The sequence below is a fragment of the Poecilia reticulata genome, chromosome 9 (genome assembly GCF_904066995.2).
Source record: "Poecilia reticulata chromosome 9, P_reticulata-male-v2, whole genome shotgun sequence".
NCBI classification, from domain to species: Eukaryota; Metazoa; Chordata; class Actinopteri; order Cyprinodontiformes; family Poeciliidae; genus Poecilia; species Poecilia reticulata.
In genome coordinates this window covers 143,795-171,519 of record NC_088838.1, presented here as the reverse complement: position 1 = coordinate 171,519, position 27,725 = coordinate 143,795, and the positions used below count along the sequence as shown (strand labels likewise).

The window sequence follows — 27,725 nt, the reverse complement described above, 5'->3', positions numbered from 1 at the left end:
ATATATCTTGGGATCTTGTTCACAAATGAAGGAAAAATGGAGCAGGAGATCAACAGGCAGATTGGCGCAGCGTCTACAGTGAAGTGGGCACTATACCGGTCTATAGTGGTGAAGAGAAAGGTCTATTACTTCGCCGTGGTAAGTCGAAATGCCAACAGAAGTAATAGCTCCCTTCTCAAGATCAAGCCGCATGTTTTGATGTATATATTGACGTGGTGCATGCACCGGTTCGAGCTGCATTAATGGTGATGGAACAAAAATACATTGGATGTTGAACAATAGGCAGGCCCCAATGACGGTAATAAAGGAAAATAGAAAATTCCTGAAGAAATTTAACCAGGGCCTGCCAACGTGTGCCCGTCGGTTGGAACCCAGCGTTCTGATGCTAAAAATTTGCATCAATGCTAAAGAAAGCTGCAATGTACTCAACAGCATGTGGAGAGTCACAAGCATGGAATTATGCCATTTTGTATGTTACAATTAGTGTATACGCTAAAATTTGCCAAAATGCTATTAGCCTAAATGGTGGCAGTAGCATGTGGAACATCACTAGCATGTTCTTTTAATTTGACTTGCTCCATTCAGTATACTAAACATGTCTAATAAGAGAATGAGCTAATAGCTAACTTTAGGGAAGGCAGTGCGCAAGGCAGTTCACTATCCTGAGGAACATAAAAAAGGCTGGGAGGAATATTGAAGCTTTTATTTTGAAATTTTCAGTAAGCTTCATGTTAAATGACCACACTAATTCAATGTGAAAAAAGAAAATAAGCTGAAGTTTGAATTAAGTTTTGGTGATTTAAATGAGAATTTGGTTGAAAATGTTTAAAATGTATTAATCAGTAAGATATGACAGGATGCAACTCATCAGCTAAATCCAGCAAAAACAAAACCAAAAAGATGAAGCTATCCGGGACAGAGTGGCATGGGGCAATGGAGTAGAGTGTAAAGACAAATAAGTTATCACCTCAGCATAAAGATGATGTTCATATGATGTGCCAAACCATGCACCTAGGATTTTGCAAAGATTCTCAGACCACAGCGTAAGAGTGTTGCAAATGCAATTTAGTGACAACATTCTTCCACAAAGTCCAGGATGTTATTCAAATGTCATAAATTCACATGTCCACTACAGAAAATGTACTGAACACTGCGTGATGAAAACACCAAGGGTGAGGAAGATGGCTGATTAGATCTAATTCCTAAGAATTCCTTGCACTGGAGACACCACTGCTGGAAACATGACTGCTTAACTCCCCTTCCCTTGCAATAAAATTCAGAGCTGATCAGATGAGAACTGATCGCCACTCCAAAAGAAAGATCTGAATCTCAAAAGTCTTGTCTTTTGAGTAACCCTCGAACAGAGACACAGGTCAGAGCATTTCCTTCAAACCGGCTGGCCAGGAAAAATAACTATGACCATGTGAAATTTCAGTTTTTCTTTTTTAATAAAATTTGCAACAATTTCTGTTTTTTTCTACCAAGATGGAATGTTGAGTAAACATCCATGAGAAATAACTCTCTGGATTTTAGCAAATGGCTGCAATGAAACAAAGAGTGAAAAATTTAAAGGAGTCTGAATACTTTTCATACCCACTGTATAAGTTAGGATAGCTTCATTCTACACTTTTTCAATCTATACAACACAATTTTTTTTACATTTCTTATTGAATGCAGTTGGAGTGTTGACTGTGTATACGTCTACCTCTATATATTTAGTTTCATGTTTTTTTTTATATTCTATCAATCTGCCATTAGTTTATACTATCTATTTAAGGACTAACCATCCAATTTCCTGTGAGAAGATCTGCATCAGACAGGTACTCGCTAGCTCTGTCCACATCTTCTATGTCAGAGAAGAAGTCCAGATAATTCTGATGGAGGCATAGGCTGAAAAACTCTCCAGAAGTTTCTGAACGCTCAACAACCAACTGAATACAAAGATAAACAAAAAAAATCTAAATGAGCACCCAGATTATTGTCAAATTAAATAAAGTGGGGAAAAGAAAAAAAAAAACTTACTTCGGGCTGCACGAGTAATTCTTCTCTATGATGTTGCAAAAGGTGAAATGGCAAAACAAGCCTTTCATTTGGACAGTCACCATTTCCACCTGTTGGTCACATCATTGACACATCATTTGGCTTAAACTGTACCACAATCGTTATACGCTTACAATTCAGATTCAACTGTAGACCACTCTACAATGTTATTCATATAAATTCAAAAATACTTTATTAATCCTAAAGGGATATTAAATGTTGTTGTAATTCATATTAAGCATCCATCCATTTTCTTGTACCCTTGTCCCTTAGTGGGGTCGGGAGGGGTGCTGGTGCCTATCTCCAGCTAACGTTTCGGGTGGGAGGCGGGGTACACCTCAGGCAGGTCGCCAGTCTGTTGCAGGGCAACACAGAGACACACAGGACACACAACCATGCACACACACACTCACACCTAGGGACAATTTGGAGAGGCCAATTAACCTGACAGTCATGTTTTTGGACTGTGGGAGGAAACTGGAGTACCAGGAGAAAACCCACCATGCACAGGGAGAACATGGAGACTCCATGCAGAAAGACCGGGGCTGGGAATCAAACCCAGAACCTTCTTGCTGCAAGGCAATAGCTCTACCAACTGCGCCACTGTGCAGCCCCTCATATTAAACATTTAAAGAGTTATTGTAGATACTGATGCTGTGGACAGGGAGAATTTCTTGCATTACAGTGAAACTGAGGAAGCCTCTGACTGAAAGCACATATAACTTGATTAAAGGTCACATAAAGGTCATTGTAGGTCTTCCTACTTATGACATAGCATTTGGGTATTAAATCTACCAAATGTATCATTTTGCACAACATAAAATCAATAAAATGAAAAAAACAACTCTAAATTGTATTTTTGTCTACAGCTGGAGGAATTTTATTGAAAATAAACCTATAAATGAAAAATTGTATGCAACTGTGTAAATAATTATCAGTGAAGGTAGAGTTGTACAAATAAGAATGATCTTATTCTTATTTTTGATTCTGTACATAGTTCACACACTCTATACCCTGCACCACCACTGTGTTTCAAGCCAGTGGTAGTTTAATACCAAAGCTGCCCAATCAGTACACAATAATTCTGATGCCAAATGTTCAAGCCATTTTATAGCTAGTACTCACGTTTGCAGTGCAGAATCTTTCCCAGTGCCCTAAACAAGAAGAAAGAAACATCTTTCCCACCAATAGGCTGATGCTCTTCTTGCTCCTTAGCCGACTTTGCTCGTTTTCCCTTCTGTTTTGATAGAGCAGCAGCTCTTTCCAATGATATTGCAGGTGGTTTCTTCAATGTACACAATCCTTTTTCTGACAAATTTTCAAAAACATTAGAAAGATAACATAAGTTGACCTGTCCTGAAAAGCACAAATTTCCATTTGCAATATCCATCCATCCATCCATCCATCCATCCATCCATCCATCCATTTTCTTTGCACCCTTGTCCCTTAGTGGGGTTGGGAGGGTTGCTGGTGCCTCTCCAGCTAATGTTCCGGGCGGGAGGCGGGTCACCCTGGACAGGTCGCCAGTCTGTCGCAGGGCAACACAGAGACAGACAGGACAAACAACCATGCACACACACACATTCACAACTAGGGACAATTGGGAGAGGCCAATTAACCTGACAGTCATGTTTTTGGATTGTGGGAGGAAACTGGAGTACCCAGACAAAACCCACGCATGCACAGGGAGAACATGCAAACTCCATGCAGAAAGACCGGGCCGGGAATCAAACCCAGAACCCTCTTGCTGCAAGAAGGTTCTTGCAGCAAGAACCTTCTGCAAGAAGCAAGGTTCTTGCTTCTTGCAGATGCAAATGGGGCTGCCACTGTGCAACCCCATTTGCAATATAATTGATTTTAAATTTGTACAACTGCATTTTTGACCCCTTAAGTGTCATGGAGTGGAATGTGGAATAACTTTACCCAGTAGACAGCTAAACTGTAGGCTATTAATAGCACTTCGGATATCTCCAGAAGATCCTGAACAAAGCATTTCCAGTTCTGCCTTATCAGGAACATGCAAACTCTTATGATTCTGTTGAAAATGAGAATATTAAATTAGGCAGATAATACAAGAAAAAAAAAAGTACTTTTGTACACTTTATCTCACCTTTTCTGCCTCCACGTATGCAATGTTTTTCAGAACCTTCATCATTGTTGTTGCAGGAACAGGATTAAAACTGAAGTGAATGATATAATATAATGTTACTGTGAATCTAGTATGGTAGTAATCAAATATTCTAAATTTAAATTAAACAAAAGAAAACTGCTACAAATGTATTTTGTTTCTACTAGCAGCACTGGAGTAAAAGAACAAAAGTACAATATCACCACCATTTAAACTGATGTAGCACATCACCTATATTTTTTTTTGCAATATTGGTTAAATAATTCACTAATTATAAAATAATATTAAAAGTAGGCATTTATTCCATTTAAATGTTAGCTCGAGTCACTGAACCCTGTTTCTCTGTAGGCGTCGACTTACATGCTGGATTCAGATAACTGACTGAAGCAAACACTCCATTCAAATGAATACACGATTTAAGTCTATGAGAGAAATATTCACTTAAAATCTGATTTTACAGAACATTCAGTTTCTCCTTTAAAAGCATCAAACAACCCCTAGAATATGTTTGAATGCAGCATCTTTTCAATCCAATTGAAAAACCCTTCATTAGTCCCAAAAGGAAAATGTTGTACTCATACTATCCCAGATTCTTCAGAGTTGTTGTATGTGCTGGTAGCTGTGAGCACGAAGGACTACAAGTATGTCTGCATTACAACAAATCTGAAGAAGCCTTTGTCTGAGGACACTGTTGTAAAGCAGTCTCATGAAGAGGACGCTCAGGATTTTTCATACTTTTCTTGAACAATCATCGATTTGCACCATCATCCCCAGTGGTTCTACAGTGGGTCTCAGAACAGAATCAGCTTTCTTTATCCTGTTGGTTAGTAATGTTAAATATCTGGCTCTGATCAGAATCAGAATCTATAACCCTATATTTATGACTTGTCATAAAGTGTCATAGGGTAAATCATGACACTTTTAATACAAAGTTGACATTATTGAAAATGTCTTTGTTATGACAACTTGACATTAAGCAAGACATTGTCTTATAATGATAACATTTTAAAATTCACCTGCTATGACATTCATGACAAGTTATAATATCTTGCTTAATGTCAAGTTAAGCAAGATTTCAAGATGGCGACACACGGTTGGTGGGGCTCCGTGTTTGCCACCCCGGAATTTAATTTTAAAGCCTATTTACCCAGTTTAATCCTAATTAAGGATTCAATTGACGGACCAACGCAGCAACAATGCAAAGATACACGCCAACAATGGATTTCCGGTCATTTTTACACCGCACGCGGTAGGCTTGCCCCACACAGACAAGGAAGGCAGCCTCACTTTCTGAAAATCTTTCTGGCTCGACTGTTTCTACTGTTTGTTGTCGGATCTCTGCTACGGCGCATTCCTCACACCGAACAAAGACGGGATTCACAAGGTGAAATCACCTTTCATCTTAATTATTTTGGACATGGTCATTTTGCAGTATATTATGCTATCCACAGACTAACTTCGAGGCAAATTACTACGCTTAAAAAAATTAAGCCGCTGAAAGGAGATATTGACATTAGTACACATGGCCTTCCTGCTCGTTAGCAGGTGATGTACAACTTAATCCAGGACCGAACAAGGACAGAGTTGTGGGGCGAGGTGGAGGAGTATTAATTTACATAAAAGACCTACTAGAATCAGTATGTTTAAATGTTTATCTTTCATCTCGAATGAATTTTAATATTGTGATGGTGTACAATCCACCATCAAGTTGCAGCACAACTTTTTAGAATAAACTGGATGGACAAATTGAAAAAAATCACTTGGAGAACTGTCGTGAAACCTGGTTGGAACTGATTGAGATCTGTCCAGGACACACAGAAAACAGATCACAAAAGCCCAGAGGCGACAAGTAATCTTGAATCATGATTTAATGTTGACTGAAACTTATATAATCTTTATTGCAACAGAACTTATATAATCCTTATTGTGATAGAAACCCAGAAGAAACAAATAATTCAGTATTATGATTTGATATGATTAAAACTTGTGTAATCCTTATTTTAATAATGTACCACTAATCAATGTGATGAATTATGTGGACCTGATTTAAGGAGTAAATATAAGAAATCATAAATAAGTCTTATTCAAGTTAGATGAGATGTCTTAAGATGAGATGTCTGTGTGAGAGCAAGAACTATCAGCGCGGAAGAAACAGGAAGTGGGATTGTGAAACAAGCAAAAGCACCAGATGTTGAGTGCAGATAGGAGCTGCAGCAAGAATAGAAGAGGAAGCTCAAGAGCCGAGTAGGAAAGAAGATAACGGTTAGCCAAGGCTTTTGACGTCAAGAAGATTGTGTAAGCAGCTAGTGCATGCACAACGAAGATGCAGAAGTAGATAATTGTGTGAGCCGCAGATGCCCACACGACTGAAATACTGAGAGTATAAAAGGCACAGGCGAGAGAAGAACGGGGTTCTTTGTTCCAGCAGCGCTGAATCAAGACCACAGGAAGATGCAGGATCAAGATTGGGGCGATACTTTGAAACCACGGGAAGGCAAAGACTTCCCACTGCTTTAGAAAGAAACAAGATCCATTTATCCACAACCCGGGGTTCTGATTCGACACCTGCCCTACTCTCAACCCAAGAAACATCTCAACGACGCTGCAGTAGACATGGGGGATAGACAAAGATCACCTATGGATAAAGAACTGAGCTCATGAAGAATACTCACCAGTTCAACTTTGGATTTATTCTAAAAAGGACTCTGCTATGGCAAGATGGGTCCCTGACCATGGAATTTAGAGTTTTCTGCTGCCAAGATCAACTCAGCATCTGGGAAAGAGTGGAACTGCATCCCAAAGCCTCTCTTAAGGTTCAGTGACACAGTATAGGGACTAGAGAGAAGTGTGTTTTCTAAAATTCTTTTATATTTTAATCTTTTGATTTTTGATTGAAGTAGCTGTATGTCATTTTCCCCTGCTAAAGCTTGCTAATAAAATATTAAAGTCTACTTGATGCTGTGGACAATTAAATCAATTAAGTCATAGGAATAATAATTCTTTTGGTTAACATAAAATCAATGTTCATGATCCTAGTGAATTGGGGGCTTCAGACGTTTCTTTAGTTATGATAAATAATGACCTTGGGGCTCGTACCGAGTCTCTAAAATTATCTAGACTGTAACAAGTGCATGTTATTGATAGAGAAAGAGCTACCGTTAACTGGGGTGGTTTCTGGAGTCAGGCTACCACGGGCTATTTGGATGTCTGATCCATTAACTGTAATAGGTCATAATCTCAGGATCTGAAGGTGGTTAGAGTCTAGACGCATCTTTCTCGCTTCCATCTTAAACAGAATACCCTCTATGTACTCATCTGTGGTAATACTCAGGAGTTAGGGGCTTTTCGGACTCGTTAGACGGAGAGCTGGTCAGTAGTCAGTCAGTAGGAGTCTGAGAGGAGGTAGGGGTGTGGCTGACTATTGCGTAATAACAGAACTGATAGCAAAATTTGATTTTCACCAGTTAATCAATAGTCCCTCTCATACCACTAAAAACAGTCAAAGTTTAATAGATTACATTTTTTCAAATAAACCTGGTTGAATCATAAAATCCTATAACTTGGTGTGCGGCTTATCTGACCACAATATTACTCTCATTGCAAGAAAATTATGTGAAAATTGTTTTGTCAGTCGCTATAACACACAAACAGACTGCAATACAAATTCCAAGACAGGATGTACCCAAATTTGAGGCCGAATTAGCTAAGGTTAATTGGGATGAGGTTTCCTGCCAGAATCAAATAAATGATTGCTGCAACACATGCATTCTTAATGTTTGTAATATGAATAAGTTTCTTAAAACCCATACGAAGGGACGAAGAAAAATACAGCTACCTGTCTTTCCAGTCTCACATTAATAACATTACCCGCTCGGCTTATTTTCACCTACGCAACATCAATCGCCTCCGCCCCTCCCTTACTCCCCATTCCACTGCCATTCTTGTTCACTGTCTTGTGACATCACGCCTTGACTATTGCAACTCCCTTCTGTTTGGTCTCACCCAGAAATCTCTTCATAAGCTCCAACTGGTCCAGAATTCAGCTGCCCGTATCATTACCAAAACCCCATCCATGCACCACATCACTCCTGTCCTGCAAAGACTCCATTGGCTGCCCACCAAGTTCCGCATAGAATACAAAATTCTTCTGTACACTTTCAAGGCCCTTTACAATCTCTCCCCACCATATCTTTCAAATCTTATTCATATTGCCATTCCCTCTCGCTCCCTCAGATCATCCTCCTGTATCCATTTCACTGTCCCCTCTGCCCGTCTCACCACCATGGGGAGCAGAGCTTTCAGTCGCTCTGCTCCCCAACTATGGAACTCATTACCACCATACCTTAGAAACATAAAGTCATTATCACATTTTAAAACCGAACTCAAAACACCCCTTTTTAGATCTGCCTTTTCCACATGACACAATTGGTTTGCCTGATTTTACATAGATTTTATATAGATACATTGTTTTGTTTTATTTATTTCTATCTATTTTTAATTGTTATATTTTATTTGTTTCTGTCACTATTTTTTACTCTTGTACGGTGTCCTTGAGTGCCAGAAAGGCGCCTTTGAAATAAAATGTATTATTATTATTATTATTATTATTATTATTACCTTGGGTATCAGATGACATTCGGCTGTTAATGAAAAAGAGAGACTCTGCTTTAAAATTTTTTCTTAAAAATAAAAGGACCACAGATTGGCTGCTTTTTAAAAGTTTGAGGAACAGAGTAGTTAAAGAAATGTACAAATCTAAAGCTAAATATTACACAAATGTCTCATCAGAAACTGGAGGGAATGGTAAGACGATCTGGAAACAACTAAACAGTTTACTGAATCCCAGTGCAAACACTAAACATAAATATGAACTTGCAATAGCAGGAAAACCATAACTGATCCTGCTAAGCTAGCAACAATGTTTAATGATTTTTTCCTCTCTTCAGTTAAAGACTTGGCATCAAAGTTTCTGCCAGCTCCAATGGAAACACACGGTGCAAAACCGACCAAAAAGTGTTCTGATTTCTTCTTTTAAGGAAATTCATTACTCTGATGTTCAAAAAGTCATTAACAGCTTAAGTAATTCTCCCGCAAGGGATATGTATAATTTAGACGCTATGTTTTAAAAAAAATACAGTAACATTTTAGTAGAACCTTTAACTCGTATAGTTAACATTTCCATCAGAACAGGGCAATTTCCCAATGCATGGAAAAAAGCTTTGGTGAAACTGATTTTTCAATCAGGAAGTCCACATGAAATCAGCAACTACAGGCCAATAAGTCTGGTTCCAGTCATGTCAAAAGTGCTGGAGAAAATTATTCTGGAACAACTACTACTGCATTTAGAAAGTAACAATCTTCTACATCCGCTTCAGTTTGGTTTCAGATGTCAACATTCCACAGAGACGCTGTAAGTCTGCTGCTTGAAAAGGTTAAACAATCACTTGACAAGGGACAAATTACTGGTGCAGTTTTTCTTGATTTGAAAAAGGCCTTTGATACAGTGAATCACAATTTACTGATCTCAAGGATTTCATCATTTAATTTCTCAGAACGGTCATTGTCTTGGTTTAAATCATATTTGAAAGATTGTGAACAATGTGTTGTCATTAATAACAGTAAATCTGTTTTCTGCAAAATTGTAACAGGGATTCCACAAGGAACCATCTTGGGTCCGGTCCTTTTTAGTTTGTATGTTAATAGTCTTCCTGAAATTTGTCCTGAAGTCAATCTGCAAATGTATGCTGATGACACCATTGTTTACACATCGGACAAAAGCGGTATTGTTGTCGGTGAAAAACTTTAGAACAGTGTGCAGAAATTATCAACGTGGCTAAAGGATTCTTGCTTAACTCTCAATACAAAGACAAAGTGCTTTTGCTTTTCAATCAAGAAAACATCATTACAGTCCTTGAATATTCAGATCAATGGGGACCCTATTAACAAGTATCACAAGAAAAATATTTAGGAATAATTCAGGAATAATTCTGGAGGCTCAGTTAAATTTTAGGAGCCATTTTGATAAAATCTGCAAAACTGTTAGATCGAATATAAATAGTTTTAAAATTATTAGACATTGTTCGACACTTCACTGTGCAGAGATGTTTTTGAACTCACTGATCCTCACATTTGACCTACGGAGCTCCTGTCTGGTCTCAGACTAGTCAAACTACTCAAACCATTAGCAAGTCTCTATAATCGGGCCTTAAAGGTTTTATATCAAAAGCCGATTAGATTCCATCACTGTCACATTTTGGCTAAATTTGGCATTTTGGATTTTACAAATTTTCTAAATTATAATGTATTGAAATTGATTTTTAAGTGTTTAAATGGACTTGCACCTACACCATTAAGTGATTGTATACAGAGACTGCAGGGCAACAGCAGATCTACCAGAGCAGCTTTAGATGGAAATTGTAAGGTTCCCTTTCGAAGAACCACTTTTGCTCAAAGTGCTCAGTCTGTGAGAGGATCTGCAGTTTGGACTCACTTCCTGTTCATTTAAAGTCTGCAACCAGTTTTTCGTACGTTCAAAAATCAAAACTCTGATAATGTCAAAAACAAAACTGTACCCATTTTTGATGTTTTACATTTTTCTGTTTGTATACATTATGTGGTGCTATTTTAAATGATTATCACTTCAATTTTTAGTTATTTTTTAAAAGCCCAAATGGGGACAAGTGCTGCAAATTAGCTGTTGCTATTGCATCATGATGCAAACATGGGATGATGTTTTATTCAGTTTGTCTATGTCGATGTGTGTCTGTCCCCATCAAATAAACTTTATAATAAAAGTTGTCATGATTTTCCCCTCAAGACAATCTTAAAACGTCCAACGATCATCCTGTAGTGTGTCATGTGTTACGACTAATTGGATTCAGTCGGCAGAACCTCGTGGCCGTGCCGATCTAAATCAGGCATATTCAACATGAATATTGCCTTGGCCAGTTTACCACTGCAGCATGTGATAAACTGCTGCTGTGTTCTCGCTTCAACAGGGAGCGAGAATGCAGCCTGTTGAATGTGACAGGTAACCAATCAGAAAGCGAGGATTACCCATGACATAAATAGGTTATAAGGTTATATAATGATAAGGCAATACATTCAGCCGTGTTCGTTTACTTTAAATTCACGTCTGATACAGTGGGTTGTTAAGTGATTTTCTATCTTAAATCTGAATGTCGGTGAGAGAAATCGGTTCGTGTGTGTAGCTCTTGCTGTGTGGCTGGGCACCACACATGGCACGATCGAACCCGATATACTTAGGATTTTTTGTCGGCTAGTGTGTCTCTCAGGTTTTGAAAATGGGCAGACGATCGGCCGACAATTCTAAAATTGTGTAGTGTGAGCTGAGCATTACGCTAAAGAAATGAGGAAGGGAGAGTCAGTGGAGAGCACCGGAGTCGAGCCTTTTTTTCATTCAATGTCATCAATAGAAAGAGAAAAAGGCAGGAAGAAACGATAAAGCCGATGAATTAAAATGAAGTCGATGACTTTCATTTGTCGTGAGATTAATTGATTTATTGTTTATCGTGACAGGCTTATCTATTTATACAGTAAATTTTAGAATATAATTATGTCTTTTAAATTAGGCAGTAATATAAACAATAATTCAGCTGACATAAAGCCAAGCAGCTGCTTTTGTGCAATATTTTTTTCAAAATATTGTTTATTAGAATTAACAAGCAGCTAAGAAGAGCAAAGCTTACTTTTCATGTTTATCGTTTGACAATAAACATGCTCTACAAACTATTGCTCTCAACTATTTATTTGTGACAAAATCTGGAGATAATTCCCAAGCATACATTTCAAACACTAATATCTGTAACTTGAACCTGATGCAGCTCATGTGTAGCTCCTCCTGAATCTCTTTAGGGAAAAGAGACCATAAGCTGCCTTCTCCACTTCGAGAGCCAGACACTATGAATACCAGTGGACACTGACTATTCTTTACAAAGAACCTGGAAGACAGATAAATGAATAAAAATATCAAACAGAATCTGTGAATTAGAGAAAAACAACAATTTTGAAATCTACATACAGCAGAATTAACAGTGATGTGAATAAGTGTTCTATGATTCTTCTATGATTTCCATTTTGCATGTTTGTCACACTCAAGTGTTTCAGAAAATCAAACCAGTTTAAATATTGGTAAATGACAACACACATTTTTAATTTAGCTTTTAAATGAAGACCCTACATAGCCCTGTGTGAAAAATTGATTGCTGCCCCCTCCCCATTATAACATAACTGTGGTTTATCACACCTGAGTTCACTACCTCTAAACACACACCGGCCTGATTACTGCCGGAACTCACCTCAAGGTGTCATGAAAGCTGCAAGGTTGTCTGTAGAACTGGTTTGGAAAATCCTGGAAAGAAGGAAAAGTAAAGGAATGTAAAGCTTCTTGTTGAAAAATATATGACAAACACTTTTCTTGACAATGTGAGAAAGAGTCGGAACATGCAGTTGGAGTAGAATAAATATGTATTGATAAAAAGAAGAAATGCATTAGTGCATAAAAGAGAGACTGGCAATCACAATAATGATAAAATTTCCATCCATCCATCCATTTTCTTCCGCTTCATCCGGGTTCGGGTCGCAGGGGCAGGAGCTTCAGAAGGGAGGCCCAGACTTCCCTCTCCCCAGCCACTTCTTCCAGCTCCTCCAGGGGAATCCCAAGGCGTTCCCAGGCCAGTCGAGAAACATAGTCCCTCCAACGTGTCCTGGGTCTTCCCCGAGGCCTCCTCCCGGTGGGACGTGCCCGGAACACCTCACCAGGGAGGCGTCCAGAAGGCATCCTTACCAGATGCCTGAGCCACCTCAACTGGCTCCTCTCATCGTGGAGGAGCAGCGGTTCTACTCTGAGTCCCTCCCGGATGACCGAGCTTCTCACCCTATCTCTAAGGGAGAGCCCAGCCACCCTGCGGAGGAAACCCATTTCGGCCGCTTGTATCCGTGATCTCGTTCTTTCGGTCATGACCCAAAGCTCATGACCATAGATGAGGGTGGGAACGTAGATCAACCGGTAAGCTTTGCTTTTTGACTCAGCTCTCTCTTCACCACGACGGACCCGCTTCACGGCAGACGCTGCACCAACCCGCCTGTCGATGTCCTGCTCCCCCCTTCTTCCCTCATTCGTGAACAAGATCCCCAGATACTCTACTTGGGGCAGGACATCCCCCACCGACCCGGAGAAGGCACTCTACCCTTTTCCGGCTTAAGACCATGGCCTCAGATTTGGAGGCACTGATTCTCATCCCGGCCGCTTCACACTCGGCTGCAAACTGCCCACAACACGGTTGTGGGGTAAGCACAGACAACAGTCAGAACCCTTCCCCCCCACCCGTAAGCAGAGGGAGGCTACCCTCTCATTCACCGGAGTAAACCCCAACGTATAGGCGTCAAGATGGGGGGTAACAAGTATGCCTACTCCTGCCCAGCGCCTCTCACCGCGGGCAACTCCAGAGTGGAAGTACGTCCAGCCCCTCTCAAGGAGACTGATTCCAAAACCAGAGCCATGCGTTGAGGTGAGGCCGACTATTTCTAGCTGGAACCTCTCAGCCTCACCCACTTGGTCTGGCTCCTTCCCCACCAGAGAGGTGACATTCCATGTCCCCAGACCTAGCTTCTGCAGCCGAGGATCAGACCATTAAAAAATAAAAAAAATAAAAAAGGTGTGAATTCGCCCCTTTTTGAAGTTTCACAAATAAGAAAAAGGTTTCACAAATCACAAACATGGTTCTGTATATTCTGCTATTAGAGTAGAATAATATAGTCCAAGTTTGAAGAGTATAGGTGCTGTGGTTTTGGAATTAGAGCAGATCTTGTGTGACCAAGACAGAAAAAAAGGGTAAAAAATGCCCTTTATTGAAGTTTCACAAATCGGATAAACGGTTCACAAATCCCAAACATGGTTATAAATATTCTGCTATTAGACCAGAATAATCCAGTCCAGGTTTGAAGAGTCTAGGTGTTGTAGTTTTTAAACTAGAGTCGATTAAAAATGCAGAAGGTTGTGAAAAATTTGGTAGAATCGCCCTTTAGCCATTTCCCAAATCAGAAGCTGGAATCGGAAACCAACTTCCGCTTCGCCTGCCTCGCTCTCTGTCTTTGCAGTTTCTCTCACACTTTCTGCTACTCAGCAGTAGGTATCTGGTTACATTGTGTTGCATTCAAGGTTGTCAGAAAAAAGAGATTAATGCGCTTAATGTCCGATTTGCCATAACCATTTGTTGAATTCATAGTCGCCAGCTGGGGTGGCAATTGTCACCCCCTGCAACCCCAATAGAACCGCCCCTGGACCTACTTAATTCATTTGTGTGGTACCTGTCGACAAACTTTCGACAGGTATAGTTAACAGGAATAACTTTTTTTAAAAATAGTTGAATTAAGAAATATATTGATTGATGAAAGCAAATTGTTAATTTGTTTCTGTGAACAAATGAAACATAAGTTCACTGAAAGAGTTTACTTTGTCAGACTAACAAAAAAGTTTAGTTAGTTCAACTACCTCCTATCTTGTCAATCTGAAGTTATTGAATTAGTTAATTCATTAATTTTCTCTTTAAAAAAAATCATAATCTCACATTACAATATCTGTTTTGCTTTCAAATAACATAATACAATTAGGTGGAACCTGTTGATATAAAAAATTATGTTAAGTTAATGATTCATTTCTTTGAGTGATAGGTGATCCTATCAAAATACTTTTGCCATATAATAATCCTGTAATTAGTATATACATAAAACCATATATCAACATCCTTAAGGGGAAACACTGTGTTCTTATTAATATTGATACTCATCTTTTGCCAGACAGAAATGACGAGTAATAGACTTGTCACACCCATCCTGTTTTAAGCTTTGTGTGCTCTAGATCGGAAAGGTGGTGTAATAAGTGTTTCAATTTCTTAATTACTGCTAATATGAAATTGAGAAAACAAAACCCACAAAAGAATTTTAACTTTGTAGAATGCTTATTTTACTTTGAAATTATTGTCATCGTTAAAGTTTGCCCAACACCTGCTTTCAGAATTTTTCACTGTGTCAAAGAATACAAAAAATGTAGAAACAGACAACCTGAGGCAAGTTGAAGATACTGTACATACCTCCACCAGGATGAGCTTTTTCTCTGCAGCACCTCCTTCACCTTTCATTTTCAGGCATTTGTACTTGTTAACTCGCAGAAGGAACTCCTGAAATTGTGCCAACTGAGAGCTGCAAGACAAGCCTTGTGACCTCCATTCTGCAGGAGAAAGACAAACGGTTCTTAGAACCAGAATCACAGTACAAAGCATAGGCATGCTGCCACGGACATTATTTAGAGTTAGTGTCCATATACGCAAGAACTCAATCTCCTTCATATATCTTGAAAGCCTTGCACAATGACTAGTGAAAACTACTGAACTACTGAAAAGACTTGCCTTTCATATAACCTACTGAAAGGCAAATCAGTAGGTTATACGGATTTGCAAAGTAGTGAAAATGGTTCATATTCACTGATGAAAAGCTCTACCTTTCATACTCACTAGTGAAAACTTTTCATACAAAGTAGTGAAAACCTTTTATCTACCGCTTTATTATCAAGTGGTGACTTTGAAGCTTTGGGAAAATCTACTAAAACCATTTTGTGAAGTGGGTACTCCAAGTCTTTCCGAAATCTTTTTAGACTAGTCTGGTGTGTTAGATGCTGAGAATCGAAACTAGTTATGAGAGATGAAAAACTCCAAAGGAAACACTAGCTTTCAAATGGCTGCAAAGCTGGAGGAAAAGGGCGGGGTATAGTCCATCAGGGTTTCCTAAATGCATTATAAGCCAGGCTTGACTTGCTCTCACCCCACAGGGCTAAAACGTTTTCTTTGTTTTTTATATAAGCTGGATTACAAGTGTCCTTGCTGTGTTTAGCACATCGCTGGTAGAGCAGAATCGTTCCCGAAAGACGGGTTCATACTCTCTGTGCACAACTATTAGGCAAGTTTTAGTTGTGACCATATTATTTTTATTCACATTTTCAAACTCCAAGCAGTATAAACTTGAATACTTATTGAATATAAACATCAGCTGATGTGTATTTGTTTACTGAGAGAAGGTGGGGCCTACGGAGATCAACACTCTATATCAAGGTGTGCATATTTATTAGGCAACTTCTTTTCCTCAGGCAAAATGGGCCAAAAGAGAGATATTTAAGTGACTCTGAAAAGAAATAGTTTGGAAACCACTGGGGGGGGGGGCAGGAGAAAAAGTTTGGGAACCACTGATTTAGCTAGTAAAGGCTTTAAAGATGAAAGAATAATGAAGTGGTACCCTTCCTCACCAGACCAGACCTAACCTTAGACAAGACGAACGACAAGGTGAGATGGATGCAGGTGAAGAACATTTTAAACAAAAATTTTCAGCTAAAAACACTCACGGGGAAACAAACAAACTTTTTTAAAGACCACCTTGATATATTAGCATTGTCTTATCTGCAAACCACCAATGCGTGGATTAAAAGATCAGCACTTGCTTTATAAATATTATGTAAAAGGATTAGTGCATAAATACTGCAGCTAGTCAGTGCCATGTTTATTTATTTAATAAACCATCTGTGTTTCATTGAAAAACATCCACTATAAGAAGCTGTTATTCAATAAAGAATCAATAAAGTATTGAACACAAAACATCATGTGGCTGCAGAGACAGAGCCATAGCAGAACCAAAGCATGGCACTCAGAACAAAGTCATCAGTCAGAAAAATGTGTAACTTAAATAGTTAAGGATATATTTATTTATACCTCTGGCAGAGATTTAAAAATTTTTAATCCAACCAAAATCTTTGGTTCATAAAGAAAATAATAGACTTATTTAAAAAAAAACATTTTTAAATAGAGAAATGACTACGCCCTTCTCAATAGACACAATCTTATTAACAATATAGAGCAATCAAACCCTTTTTATTAGTCTCAAAACTGTGTGCTTATTCCTCACCAGACAAACTGCCCGAGTGTGGTTCTGTACTTGCTGGGTTAGTCCATTCCTGAACTCTGACACCTAACTTCGTAGACAGAACTTGGACTGTCGCAGTTTTTCCAGAGCCCGATGGTCCTGTCAGTATCAAAATACCACCCTGGAACACAAAAAATAGTAATATTTATACAAATGCACAAACCTTCCAACTAAATTGTAGTATCCCCCATGTTTATTATTGTGAATCCCAAGTGTGAAAATTTAAAAGAAGCAAGACACTACAAGCTTTTGCTCCTAAGGAAGCTGAAGGCCGAGAGGTTTAGCCCTCTGTCCAATATGAAACAAGATGTCCCAAAGAATAATTAAGCATGGCAGGCCGCCAGGCTTTACTTGCACCCCCGCCAGGCTAAGCATTCAGAATTGTTCTTGAAAGATTGTTCTTTTACTTGATGTACTGAACAGGGCACGAAGCAAGGAGAACGCACCAATCACACTATCAGTATCCCTATGCGTTAGTTGCCTAGTGCACTGCCCCGGCTGAGTCTCTGAAGTTTACCTTGGCATGCACCTCCTTTCACTCAAACTGGACACAAAGCTCACCTGTATTGGCATTTATATCGAACCCCTGTGGGGACACATGTTTTTTGGAGAGTACTTAATCAAATCAGAAGTTTAAAAGCCAAATCAGAAGTTTAAAAGCTGCACAAGCTCTGCTTGTGCAGCTCAATGTCAACCTGTCGAATCCACTGAGCTGAATGCTGTGTGTGTCCTACCTTTTCTCTTACAGGGTGAGTCAGGCAGGTGTAGCTGGTCATCAGACCTGCAGCTGGAGGTCTGCAGGTCAGGAGGTGCGTTTAAATATGAGCTGGATTCCTGTTTCAGATGTCAGCTGAAGGAGGAACAGCTTATCCTGCTCTCTTTCGTCCTTACTAATAACTTTGCCTATGAGTTATTTTAAAGTCACAGTTTTTATAATTATGCTTACACTGTCAACATCATAACTGGATTACTTCCAACCGTAGGACTGTGGGATTTTTTTACTTTGAACTTTAACTCTACTTTTTCCACTTCCAAGCTGAATCAGGGGAAGATGCCTCTGGCCAACCCTGGGGACATTAGAAGTATTATACAAAGGTTCCAATCTCCAAAGATCAACCCAGGTTCAACTCTACAAATGACTCCAAATAATGACCAGTAAAATAACTGTAAAAAATAAAGGTAACTACTTCACGGATTGCGCCTCACGGGTTATTTTTGGAACGCAACCCCTAAGAAAAACAAGGGTTCGCTGTAAATGTAGAGTCTACTTCATTTTTTTCTACAGCAAAAGTTTTGTCAAAAAAGCGTAACAGGCTCAATTTCAAAAGGTTGTAAAAAAACTTTTTTAAAAATAAAAATGTGTTGGAAAAAAAACAGTCCATGAATCCTCATTCCAAACACATTCACTTACATTTTCTCTTTATGGTACATGTTCACATTCTTTATTGACTGTATATCAAATATATTTTAAATGTAACTGAAGATCTGACATAATACAACATATAATATTCAATAAAATACAAAGACTTAAATCTTATTGTCATGGACGTCGGAACAAGTCTGTCACTGGGGGGGACGCATATCAGAAACCTGACAGATCAGTAAATAGCTTGAGCAGAAATGTCAAACTATTGTGCCATCAACACTTCAGTAATGCGTTACTCTAATCCAGAGTTTCTCAACCTTTTTTGGCCCAGCGCCCCCCCAGCCCTTATTCAGGTCCCTCACCGCCCCCACCAAAGAATTTGCAGGCTACTTTGCACTGACCATTATTTTATCATTAATATTACTATTACTATTGTAGATGTTTTGATTTTTAGGCTTGTTTCTATATTTATCATCAAAAATAATTTCCCAGTGAATAAAAAAGCCATGAGAATAGAAATTATTTTCACAGGTGTCTAAAAAAATGCAACAAACATTCAAGTTAAAATTTGTAGGTCTAACAGCAGCCAATCAGAGTGGAAACAATATTCTTATTCTTTGCCGTTTTCTAGTTGTTAAATATTATTGATTGTCTATTGATTATAGATTAGTTTTACTGGACAGAAATTACAAAGAACAAATCTGGTTCTTAATCAAATCCTAATTGAAAAAATAAATATATCAAATCTAATTAAAAACATAAAAGTGATCAGTACTTTACTGTTATGGTCTGTAAGATATATACTGCTCAAAAAAAATAAAGGGAACACTTCAACAACACAATATAACTCCAAGTAAATCAAACTTCTGTGAAATCAAACTGTCCACTTAGGAAGCAACACTGATTGACAACGGGGACCCTTGTCGGGTCAATCAGTGTTGCTTCCTAAGTGGACAGTTTGATTTCACAGAAGTTTGATTTACTTGGAGTTATATTGTGCTGTTTAAGTGTTCCCTTTATATTTTTGAGCAGTGTATTTAATCTCAGTACTAGATGTGGTCTCAACAAACCCATGGCACTTCAACAATATTATTTTACATTTTATCTGGAAATAGTGTCTGTTTATTCTTGCCATACAGTCCTCTGTATTAATTATTGCTCGAAAGGTCTTGCCATACCAGTTTATTCCTCTGTATTTACTTTAGTTTCTTAGTTTATTCTTGCATTTTGTTCTTCATTCATTTCCATTTAGTTTCATTTGATTAGTATTATCCTCTCTTGGTTTATTGCTGTGTCCACTTTAGTTTCTTTCCTGTTGCTAGATTTATTTTATTGTTTATTGACCATCAGTAATCTTCACTCATCACCTGCTGCGCCGCCTAATCGTCATGTGTTTCACATCATGTGTTCATTTTTTCACTGTTCAGCGTCGGATTCTCTGTTTTTATGCCATAATTCACATCTAGTTCGTCGCTCCGTTTTATGTCCCACTTGTCATGTTTCAGAGTTTTGCGCAATGTGCGCGTCTTTTTTTTTTTTTTTAACCCCTAAGGTGCAGGGCGGTCGGGAAGCGTATCGATGGGGAAAAGGCAGACTGACATAAACCTTTTAATACATTGGAAACAATTTCTGCATTCTGATTATTGAAATTTAAAAGTGCTGTGTTGTTCTATCACCCGTTTCATACCGGACCACTTACAGCTCCGTGTTAACGCTATAAAATGAAGGCTCTCTATCGTGGAATCACCCTTGGAGGGATTTCTTTATTTAAATGGGTTCATTTTTCAGAGGGATACACAGTGAGGGTATCGTGATTTTAGCTACCAGTAGCAGGAGAACGGAGCTGCGCCAAGAAGCTAACAGAAGCTAACAAACACTGAATAGAAGAAGAGCTGCCATCAATACAGTTGCAGCCAAGCATGATTTAATGTTACACAATACAGTTTTACCAAGTTGCTCAAAGTCTAAACTGGCATTGTTTTGCATTTAAGGTGTAAAGTTTACCTTTGACCAAACGCCCCCCAAAGGAATCCCAGCGCCCCCCTTTTGTAAAAATGTCCTCCAGCGCCCCCTGCCGTCCTCTGAACGCCCCCTGGGGGGCGGTACCGCCCACGTTGAGAACTGCTACTCTAATCTGACCCTGGTTTCAGTAACAAATAATCTAACACATTGCTATTTACAATACAATAATCAGATTAAAGTTATGCATAGTACAATGACCGTCATTCCAGGATGAACACTCACTTTTCATTTGCCTCACAACTAGCAAGCTAAATACTCTGGTAGCACAGACAAGCTACCAGATTCTGATATATCTTATTGGTCAAAAGACATTTGATTATTGGTCAAAATGCATTGATATAAATTGACTGGTAATTGAACAGGTTCTACCTCTTTCTAAAACCAAAGTAGAAAACGGCTCATAAAACAGAACTCAGCAGTTTTAAACTCAATACAGCAGTTTGACCAACAAAACTAAAATCTAAAAAACAAGTTTTGTTCTTCTTGAACAACTCTCTACATCAGTGCAACAGTTTTGACTCCTTCCAGTCTGGTTTCTGGTCTCACCACAGCACGGAGACTGGCCTAGTCAAAGTGTTTAATGATATCCATATAAACACCGACTGTGGAAGAACCACAGTGCTGGTTCTGTTAGACTTCAGTGCAGCTTTTGACCCTGTTGACCATGACATATTACTGAATCAACTGGAGAGTTGGGTCGGACTCTGGTCCAGAACTCAACCCTATTGTTACATAAATAGGAATTTCTTTGTTTCAATAGGAAACAACTTCTCATCAAAGAGGTCAGAGGTCACATGTGGCCCCATGGTTCAATCATAGGACCCCTCTTATTCAATATTTATATGATCTTATTAGTTCAAGTTATAACAGGAAATAAGATCAGTTACCATATCTAAATGATACACAGCTCTACATCACGATGTCACCAGGTGACTCAGAACAGATATGCTTAAAACAGATAAATGTGTGAATGTGCCACAACTTTCTACAGCTGAACAAAAACAAAACTGAATTTATTACCTTTTGACCTAAAGAAGAACGATCAATGTAAGGATTCACTTGCTACAGCTTGAAACTACTCCCAAAATATGGGAGTAGTTTCTGAACATCACCCTAGTTTTAAAGTCCCGATACTGAAATACTTTTGTTAGTTTATAAATCTCTGAACGGCTTAAAACCACAATACGTTCTCTCTGATCTTGTTTTGTCAAAGGCATTCCCCGTCCCTCCTGGCTCGTCTTGATCTGCCCTCCTTTGCTCTCGTTCCCTGGTCACTAGAGGTGTGCCGCTCGATCGGTCACCGATCATAATCGGGCCAATTTTCGTGAAAAAGTGCATGATCGGTGATCAGCGATCATTGGCTCTTGTTGCCGATACCGATCACCTGCATCTCATTTCTCAGCCTGCCTGTGCAGCTGGTCTCCTCTTTCCTTCACACTGCGCAAACGTGCAGCAACAAATCCTAAGCTATGTGGAACTATAACGCACTGAGTGAATGAGGACGTTTGCGTGTTGCAGCGGAAAATTGAAGCACGTCAAAATGCATCAACACAACGAAGCTAATACGACATAAAAACAATGCCATACTTGATGTAGTTTGGCTACATCGAGGCTCACTGCAGTAAAAATGACATATGGAGGATCAGATAGCAGGTAAAGCAGAGCACAGCTACAAACACTCACCCGGATTAGCATGACGGTCAGAAAGCTAAACAAATAACCCGCAAAATTATTTAAGTCTTCGAGCTGCGATGTAAGACGCTGGTTCTGCTCTCGCTGTTGAACCGCTGCTACGCTACAGGTAGTAATATTTCACAGACCGAGCGCCGCTTCTGCTCCACCTGGTAGTGACTCTCACACCAAACCTCTGTTTAAAGCTGCAGCATCTAATCTAAAAAAATACATTTTACATACGTATTAAAACTTTCGCTGTCCTAACATGAGACAGATAAGGTCTAAAAAAAAATCGATCTCCTCCCTGCTCTGCATAATTACTCCGCTCAGTCAGAAACAGCCAATCAGAACTAGCAGTAATCAGCTAGCCGCCATGCTGTCAGGAAGTTTTCATTCAGTAACTCTGGATTGTTTATTGTAATGGATCCTGTATTTGCCTTTGAATGTTAAGTTTTATACTTAATTTTTTTTTTGGCAATGTTGAGAGGCTTTATTTTGGCTCTTTGCATTATTTAGCCTCTTCAGAGCCTCCATATGTTATCAGTCTGTTAAAGATAGTATTACCAATAGCAGTACAATTTGCACAATGCCTGTTTTGTTTAGTTTTCTTCTTGGAAAAAGTTATTAAAAACAAGTTTTTGCCTAAATTAAGGTGAATTCATGGTTCCTTTTTCCACATAATGTAACTGGTAGTGTTTATGATAAAAAAAATAAATAAATTATGTGATCGATATCGGTGATCGGTCCTCATGGGTGATCGGTATCGGCAGGAAAAAACCCGATCGGCACATCTCTACTGGTCACCATCCTGATTCCTCTGATCCGGATCCTTAACCACCTACTCACCAGCATGCCACCCTCCACTCTTACTCATGCATGAAGACATCATTCAGAAAACACCATCCTCATATCGCTCCCCCGCTCGCAGTCGATCTTGGTCTCAGTGAATAAACAGCCCTCCTTGGATTTCCCCCACCTTCACCAACAGTAAGATCCACCTCCCTTGCTGCCGCATATTAATCTCCCACCCAGTCCCCTTATTAATTCACTCACCTTTTTCTCCATCAGTGCAAACGTTTTATGATCCTCATCTCCTACCATCAGTTCTCCTGTGTGTTCCTGATGCTGCAAATAAACTTCTTACTTTAACTGTATCCGAGTTTGAAATTGTCGAATGCATCAGAGCCTGATATAACAAATATGACACAACCGCAAATATAACCTGCAGTTGCGCTTTCAGAGGTGCGTGTTGAGCATTTCATGAGAATGATACATCTTTGTGAACATAGAATTACGTGCAGTGTGCGTTTACACACACACACACACACTGCCCAGTGCATGGTTCTGTCGGCGCTGCAGCTGATAAACATATATTCACTGTCTCGTTATCCCTAATATTACATATCATTTTAGATACCTTGGTTGCTTTTGTGTGGGTTCTCATCCATTTCTCAACTTCCTCAGTCTTCTTTTTGTGGACAGCAAGTTCAACCTGAGTAAAGACAAAGCTATGTTATAAGAGAGACATTTAATTTCTCATTTATGATGTTTGTCCTGAAACATCATAAATGTTTACTGAACATAATCTCATGAATACACTAGACATGTTAATAGTTGAGCAATGCAACAAAGGATACAAATATCCCAATTATTTTTCTAATAATTACTTTAATTTTACATTTTTGGCAGTATTTCTTGTGGGCCGATGGGAAGGAGCATTGGCCCAGTAGAAAGCTAGGAAGCCACCGATTCCAACCGTCTTTCTGGCCGATGTCCACTCAAGTGGATTTGTTACATGTGAGGCTAAATGTTTTCACAGAGATGAAGAACTGTGCTGTTCTTTGCTTAAGAGCAGTGGTCCTCAAACTACAGCCAGTGGGCCGGATCTGGCCCGCCTCCACACTTGGTCCGGCCCCCTGAACAATACCAGAGAGCATTCAAATACTTTTTCATTTATCGTATTTTCTGGACTATGAGCTGTTTATATGTGGATTTTTCTTCAACCACCAAGGGGCTCTTAAGCAGGAAGTGAATCATTGGAAGTCTCTGTTACTTGGGCGCCAACATTGAGCCCACAAGCAGCAAAATGAGTAAGAAATAGATGTCTTCTTTGCAAAGGGGAAAAGGGCCAGAGAAGAGACAGGAGAATGGATTTATCCCGGACCGGTAGGTGAGTCCCACATTACAAGCCGCTCTGCTTAACATGCGGCGACCGACTGCTAATGAGGCAATGAAGCTTCAAGCTGCTTCGCCACGTAGAGACCAAGCAGGCTGTGGATATAAGCAACACTTCAGGTGTTATTGTCTCACATCACTCCCAGATGGGACCGTCTCGTTGCAGAGAGACAAACTCAGGGCTCCGTTAGTCATTATCGTGAGTTATAATTTTCACGAAAGTAAAAAGTTTTTGTGCCGCTTCTGTATCTTATTTAGAAGGGATATATAAACATTACCATAGGGACCAGAGTCAGAGAGGAGATGAGTAGAGCTTGTGAGTCTTAAGTCTGGTTTAGACGGAAAGATTTAAGAATGTCGGCTGATTCTCCAAACCTCTGTGACCACAGAGCTGATAAAACTACAACAGGTTCGATCGGTTCGTGTGTCCAAGGCAGGAGCAACACGAACCGATTCCAGTCACAAACATCCCGATTCCAGAGGATAATCTACAAAACCCCCAACATAGCGGGAATTTAGAATAACCAAACACGGATGACAATGTAGAAACAATAGTGATAGTTTGTGGAGTTATTTTAAGAGATAAAAGTCACAAGAAAAAGAAAGGGCGGTGGAAAAAAGACGACGGGAGCAGCCGCTCTATTTGCTGCACTATGATTTGGAGGTGACTTTTTTTTCATAGTTAACATTTTTAACTGAATAAACATAATAATGACCTTTAGATTTAATAATAAAACATTTCCACATATCATCTCCGATGTCCACCGGACTCTCAGTTGCGCGATATGTCAGCTGTTTAGGATTCCCCTCTGTTCTTACGTCACCGCGCTTTCTGATTGGCTACCTGTCACATTCAGCAGTTTGTATTCTCGTTCCCAGTCAGGGAAAACCCCACAGGCTGCGATAAAAGGGCCAAGACAACCCAAATAGGGCATATTCAGTATTTAGTGGGAACAACAACATGCAGAAGCCTTATCTGACTGTTCATCCCCCCACCGTCTCTCCCCCGGGCTGCAGCAAAAATTTCCAAGTCTTGACCGGTCCGCGGTAATAAAAAGGTTGGGGACCACTGATTTAGCACATGCTAGTAGCAGCACGAAGGATCAGCACTTTTACTGTTACAGATACCATTTGGAAATTACCGTAATAAATTCTGTTAAATCTAAACTTGGCAACTTTTTCTTTTTCAACCATAATAAATGTGATATTCAATTGACCTGTTACGACTCAAATTTTGGGTGTCCGCCCTCCTCTGCTGCTGCATCGTTGAGGAAAACCTGGAGCGGCAGAGATATCTGTGGCTTATATGTGTATGTTTACTGGTTTAAAAAAAAAAAAAAAAACTTTGGGGTTGTGGCATATAGTCCAGTGCGGCTCATAGTTCGGAAAATATGGACTATAACCCTTCCTGGATTTTTTAGAACCCAGAGAGGGTTATTTTGTTATTATTTATTTCATTAATAGTGTTATTACTCATTTCCTGACTTGTTCTGTGAAGAACCCAGATAATGTTATTTGATTGTGCTTTTTGGAAAACAATATATTTTTACATTTAGGCACTCCTGCAATCATCACACTTTTTCTGTTGCAAACCGACTCCGGCCCCCAGCAGAGAAGGGAAAAGTTATGTGGCCCTCATAGGAAAAAGTTTGGGGACCCCTGCTTAAGAGCAAAGAACATCTGTTTTTTGTTGTTCTTTGGCATGTTGTTTAACATGGCAAATCAATGGTCTTCAGTGATTCCGAGCTCTGAGAAATTATGAAAGTGAAATGTTGACCGTACTATCAGTGGAGTTTCCTGCAGTGTTTGTCACTATTGTTTACATCCTGCTGGGTGCCAACGCTAATGAAACATCAAAGGAAATGTTTAACACTATTAGCTCACTGCAGATAAAACACTCGGAGGGGTTTTATGTGGTTGCTGGGGACATTCTGCTCAGTTTTTACCAGCATGTCCCCGTGTCTTTCCCACAAAGGGAGACAATACTCTGGACTGTGTGCACACCAACATTCATGGTGCATACAAAGATCTTCCTTGCCCTCATCTTGGCCTCTCCGACCACATCAGAGAGGCCAAGATTGGGCCTCTCCACCAGCAGGCAACTGGCACCATCCTGCTAATGCCAAAATATCATCCACTGATGTGACGGATTAGGCCTACTAAGAAGTCAGTCACTGTGTGGCTCAGGGATGCAGCTTGTGTGGTCCAGAATTGTTTTCAGTGGAGAATAGAACACACTTCCACTGTCCTGGGCTTCATCTCCAAGTGTGCTGATGATGTCACCACTACCAAGACAGTAAACCGTTACCCGAACTAGAAACCCTGGCTGAATGCTGAGGTTAGAGTTCTGCTGAAAGTTAGTTATGAAGCTTTAAGGGCAGGTGAGGAATGAGCACTCTGAGAAGCGATAACAGAACTGACTGCAGGCATTGTGAGGGCCAAAGTCACATACCAACCAAAAGCATTACCATCGGTAGTCATGAGGTGCTTCAATAGGCTCATGGCCCACATCAAGGATTTCATCAACGTCTCTGTGGACCCTCATCAGTATGCCGACAGGAAGAATCGCTCTATATAGTGAAGTTTGTCGATGATGCAACAGCAGCGGGAAGCATCACAAACAGCAATGAGTCCAAAGACGTGTAAGAGGTGGAACACCTGGTACAGTGGCGCAGAAAAAAGAAAATAACCTTTGCATCAACGTGAAGAAGACCAAGGAGATGGTGGTGGATTTCAGAAGGGACAAGGATCCTCTAAAGCAGGGGTCCCCAAACTTTTTCCTGTGAGGGCCACATAACTTTTCCCTTCTCTGGGGGGGGGGCCGGAGTCAGTTTGTAACAGAAAAAGTGTTACACGTTTATCACCTGCACTGCCGGAAATTGTTGACGGGGGGGTTGCGCGCGCGTTTCTCGATTGATTTTTACCCAGAAAGCACATGGGCAAAAACCGTTAGTGAAACTGGGACTGACTAGTACAGTGTTTCTCAACCTTTTTTGGCCCAGCGCCCCCCTAACCCTTATCCAGGTCCCTCACCGCCCCCCACCAAAGAATTTGCAGGCTACTTTGCACTGACTATTATTATATCATTAATATTACCATCACTATTATAGATGTTTTGATTTTTATACTTGTTTCTGTATTTATCATCAAAAATTATTTCCCAGAGAACAAAAAAGTAATGGGAATAGAAATTATTTTCACAGGCGTCTACGAAACATGCAATGAACATTCAAGTTAAAATTGGTAGGCCTTGCAGCAGCATATTCAATCAGAGTGGAAATAATATTCTTATTTTGTGCCATTTTCTAGTTGTTATATATTCCACAAAATGAG

The 27,725-nt window shown here is 39.6% G+C and overlaps 1 protein-coding gene across 7 annotated transcripts in view; it reads right to left on the bottom strand.

Moving 5' to 3' along the window:
* The window catches only part of rad17 (RAD17 checkpoint clamp loader component), a 55,603-nt gene that overhangs the window by 11,328 nt on the left and 16,550 nt on the right, over positions 1-27,725 (bottom strand). For 5 of the 7 annotated variants that reach the window (XR_014089117.1, XM_008402242.3, XM_008402244.3 and 2 more), the window contains exons 3-13: positions 23,635-23,709; positions 23,271-23,342; positions 17,138-17,276; positions 15,280-15,416; positions 12,487-12,539; positions 12,004-12,129; positions 4,151-4,220; positions 3,964-4,075; positions 3,166-3,348; positions 2,023-2,111; positions 1,785-1,931 (exon numbers count right to left, since the gene is read on the bottom strand). Coding sequence is in view for 6 of the 7 variants with exons in the window: in XM_008402242.3 (XP_008400464.1) it covers positions 1,785-1,931; positions 2,023-2,111; positions 3,166-3,348; positions 3,964-4,075; positions 4,151-4,220; positions 12,004-12,129; positions 12,487-12,539; positions 15,280-15,416; positions 17,138-17,276; positions 23,271-23,342; positions 23,635-23,709 (1,203 nt within the window). In the remaining variant the exon portion in view is untranslated. The remainder of the gene's footprint in view (positions 1-1,784; positions 1,932-2,022; positions 2,112-3,165; positions 3,349-3,963; positions 4,076-4,150; positions 4,221-12,003; positions 12,130-12,486; positions 12,540-15,279; positions 15,417-17,137; positions 17,277-23,270; positions 23,343-23,634; positions 23,710-27,725) is intronic. The other 2 variants (XM_008402243.3, XM_008402241.3) reach the window with 2 other exon arrangements.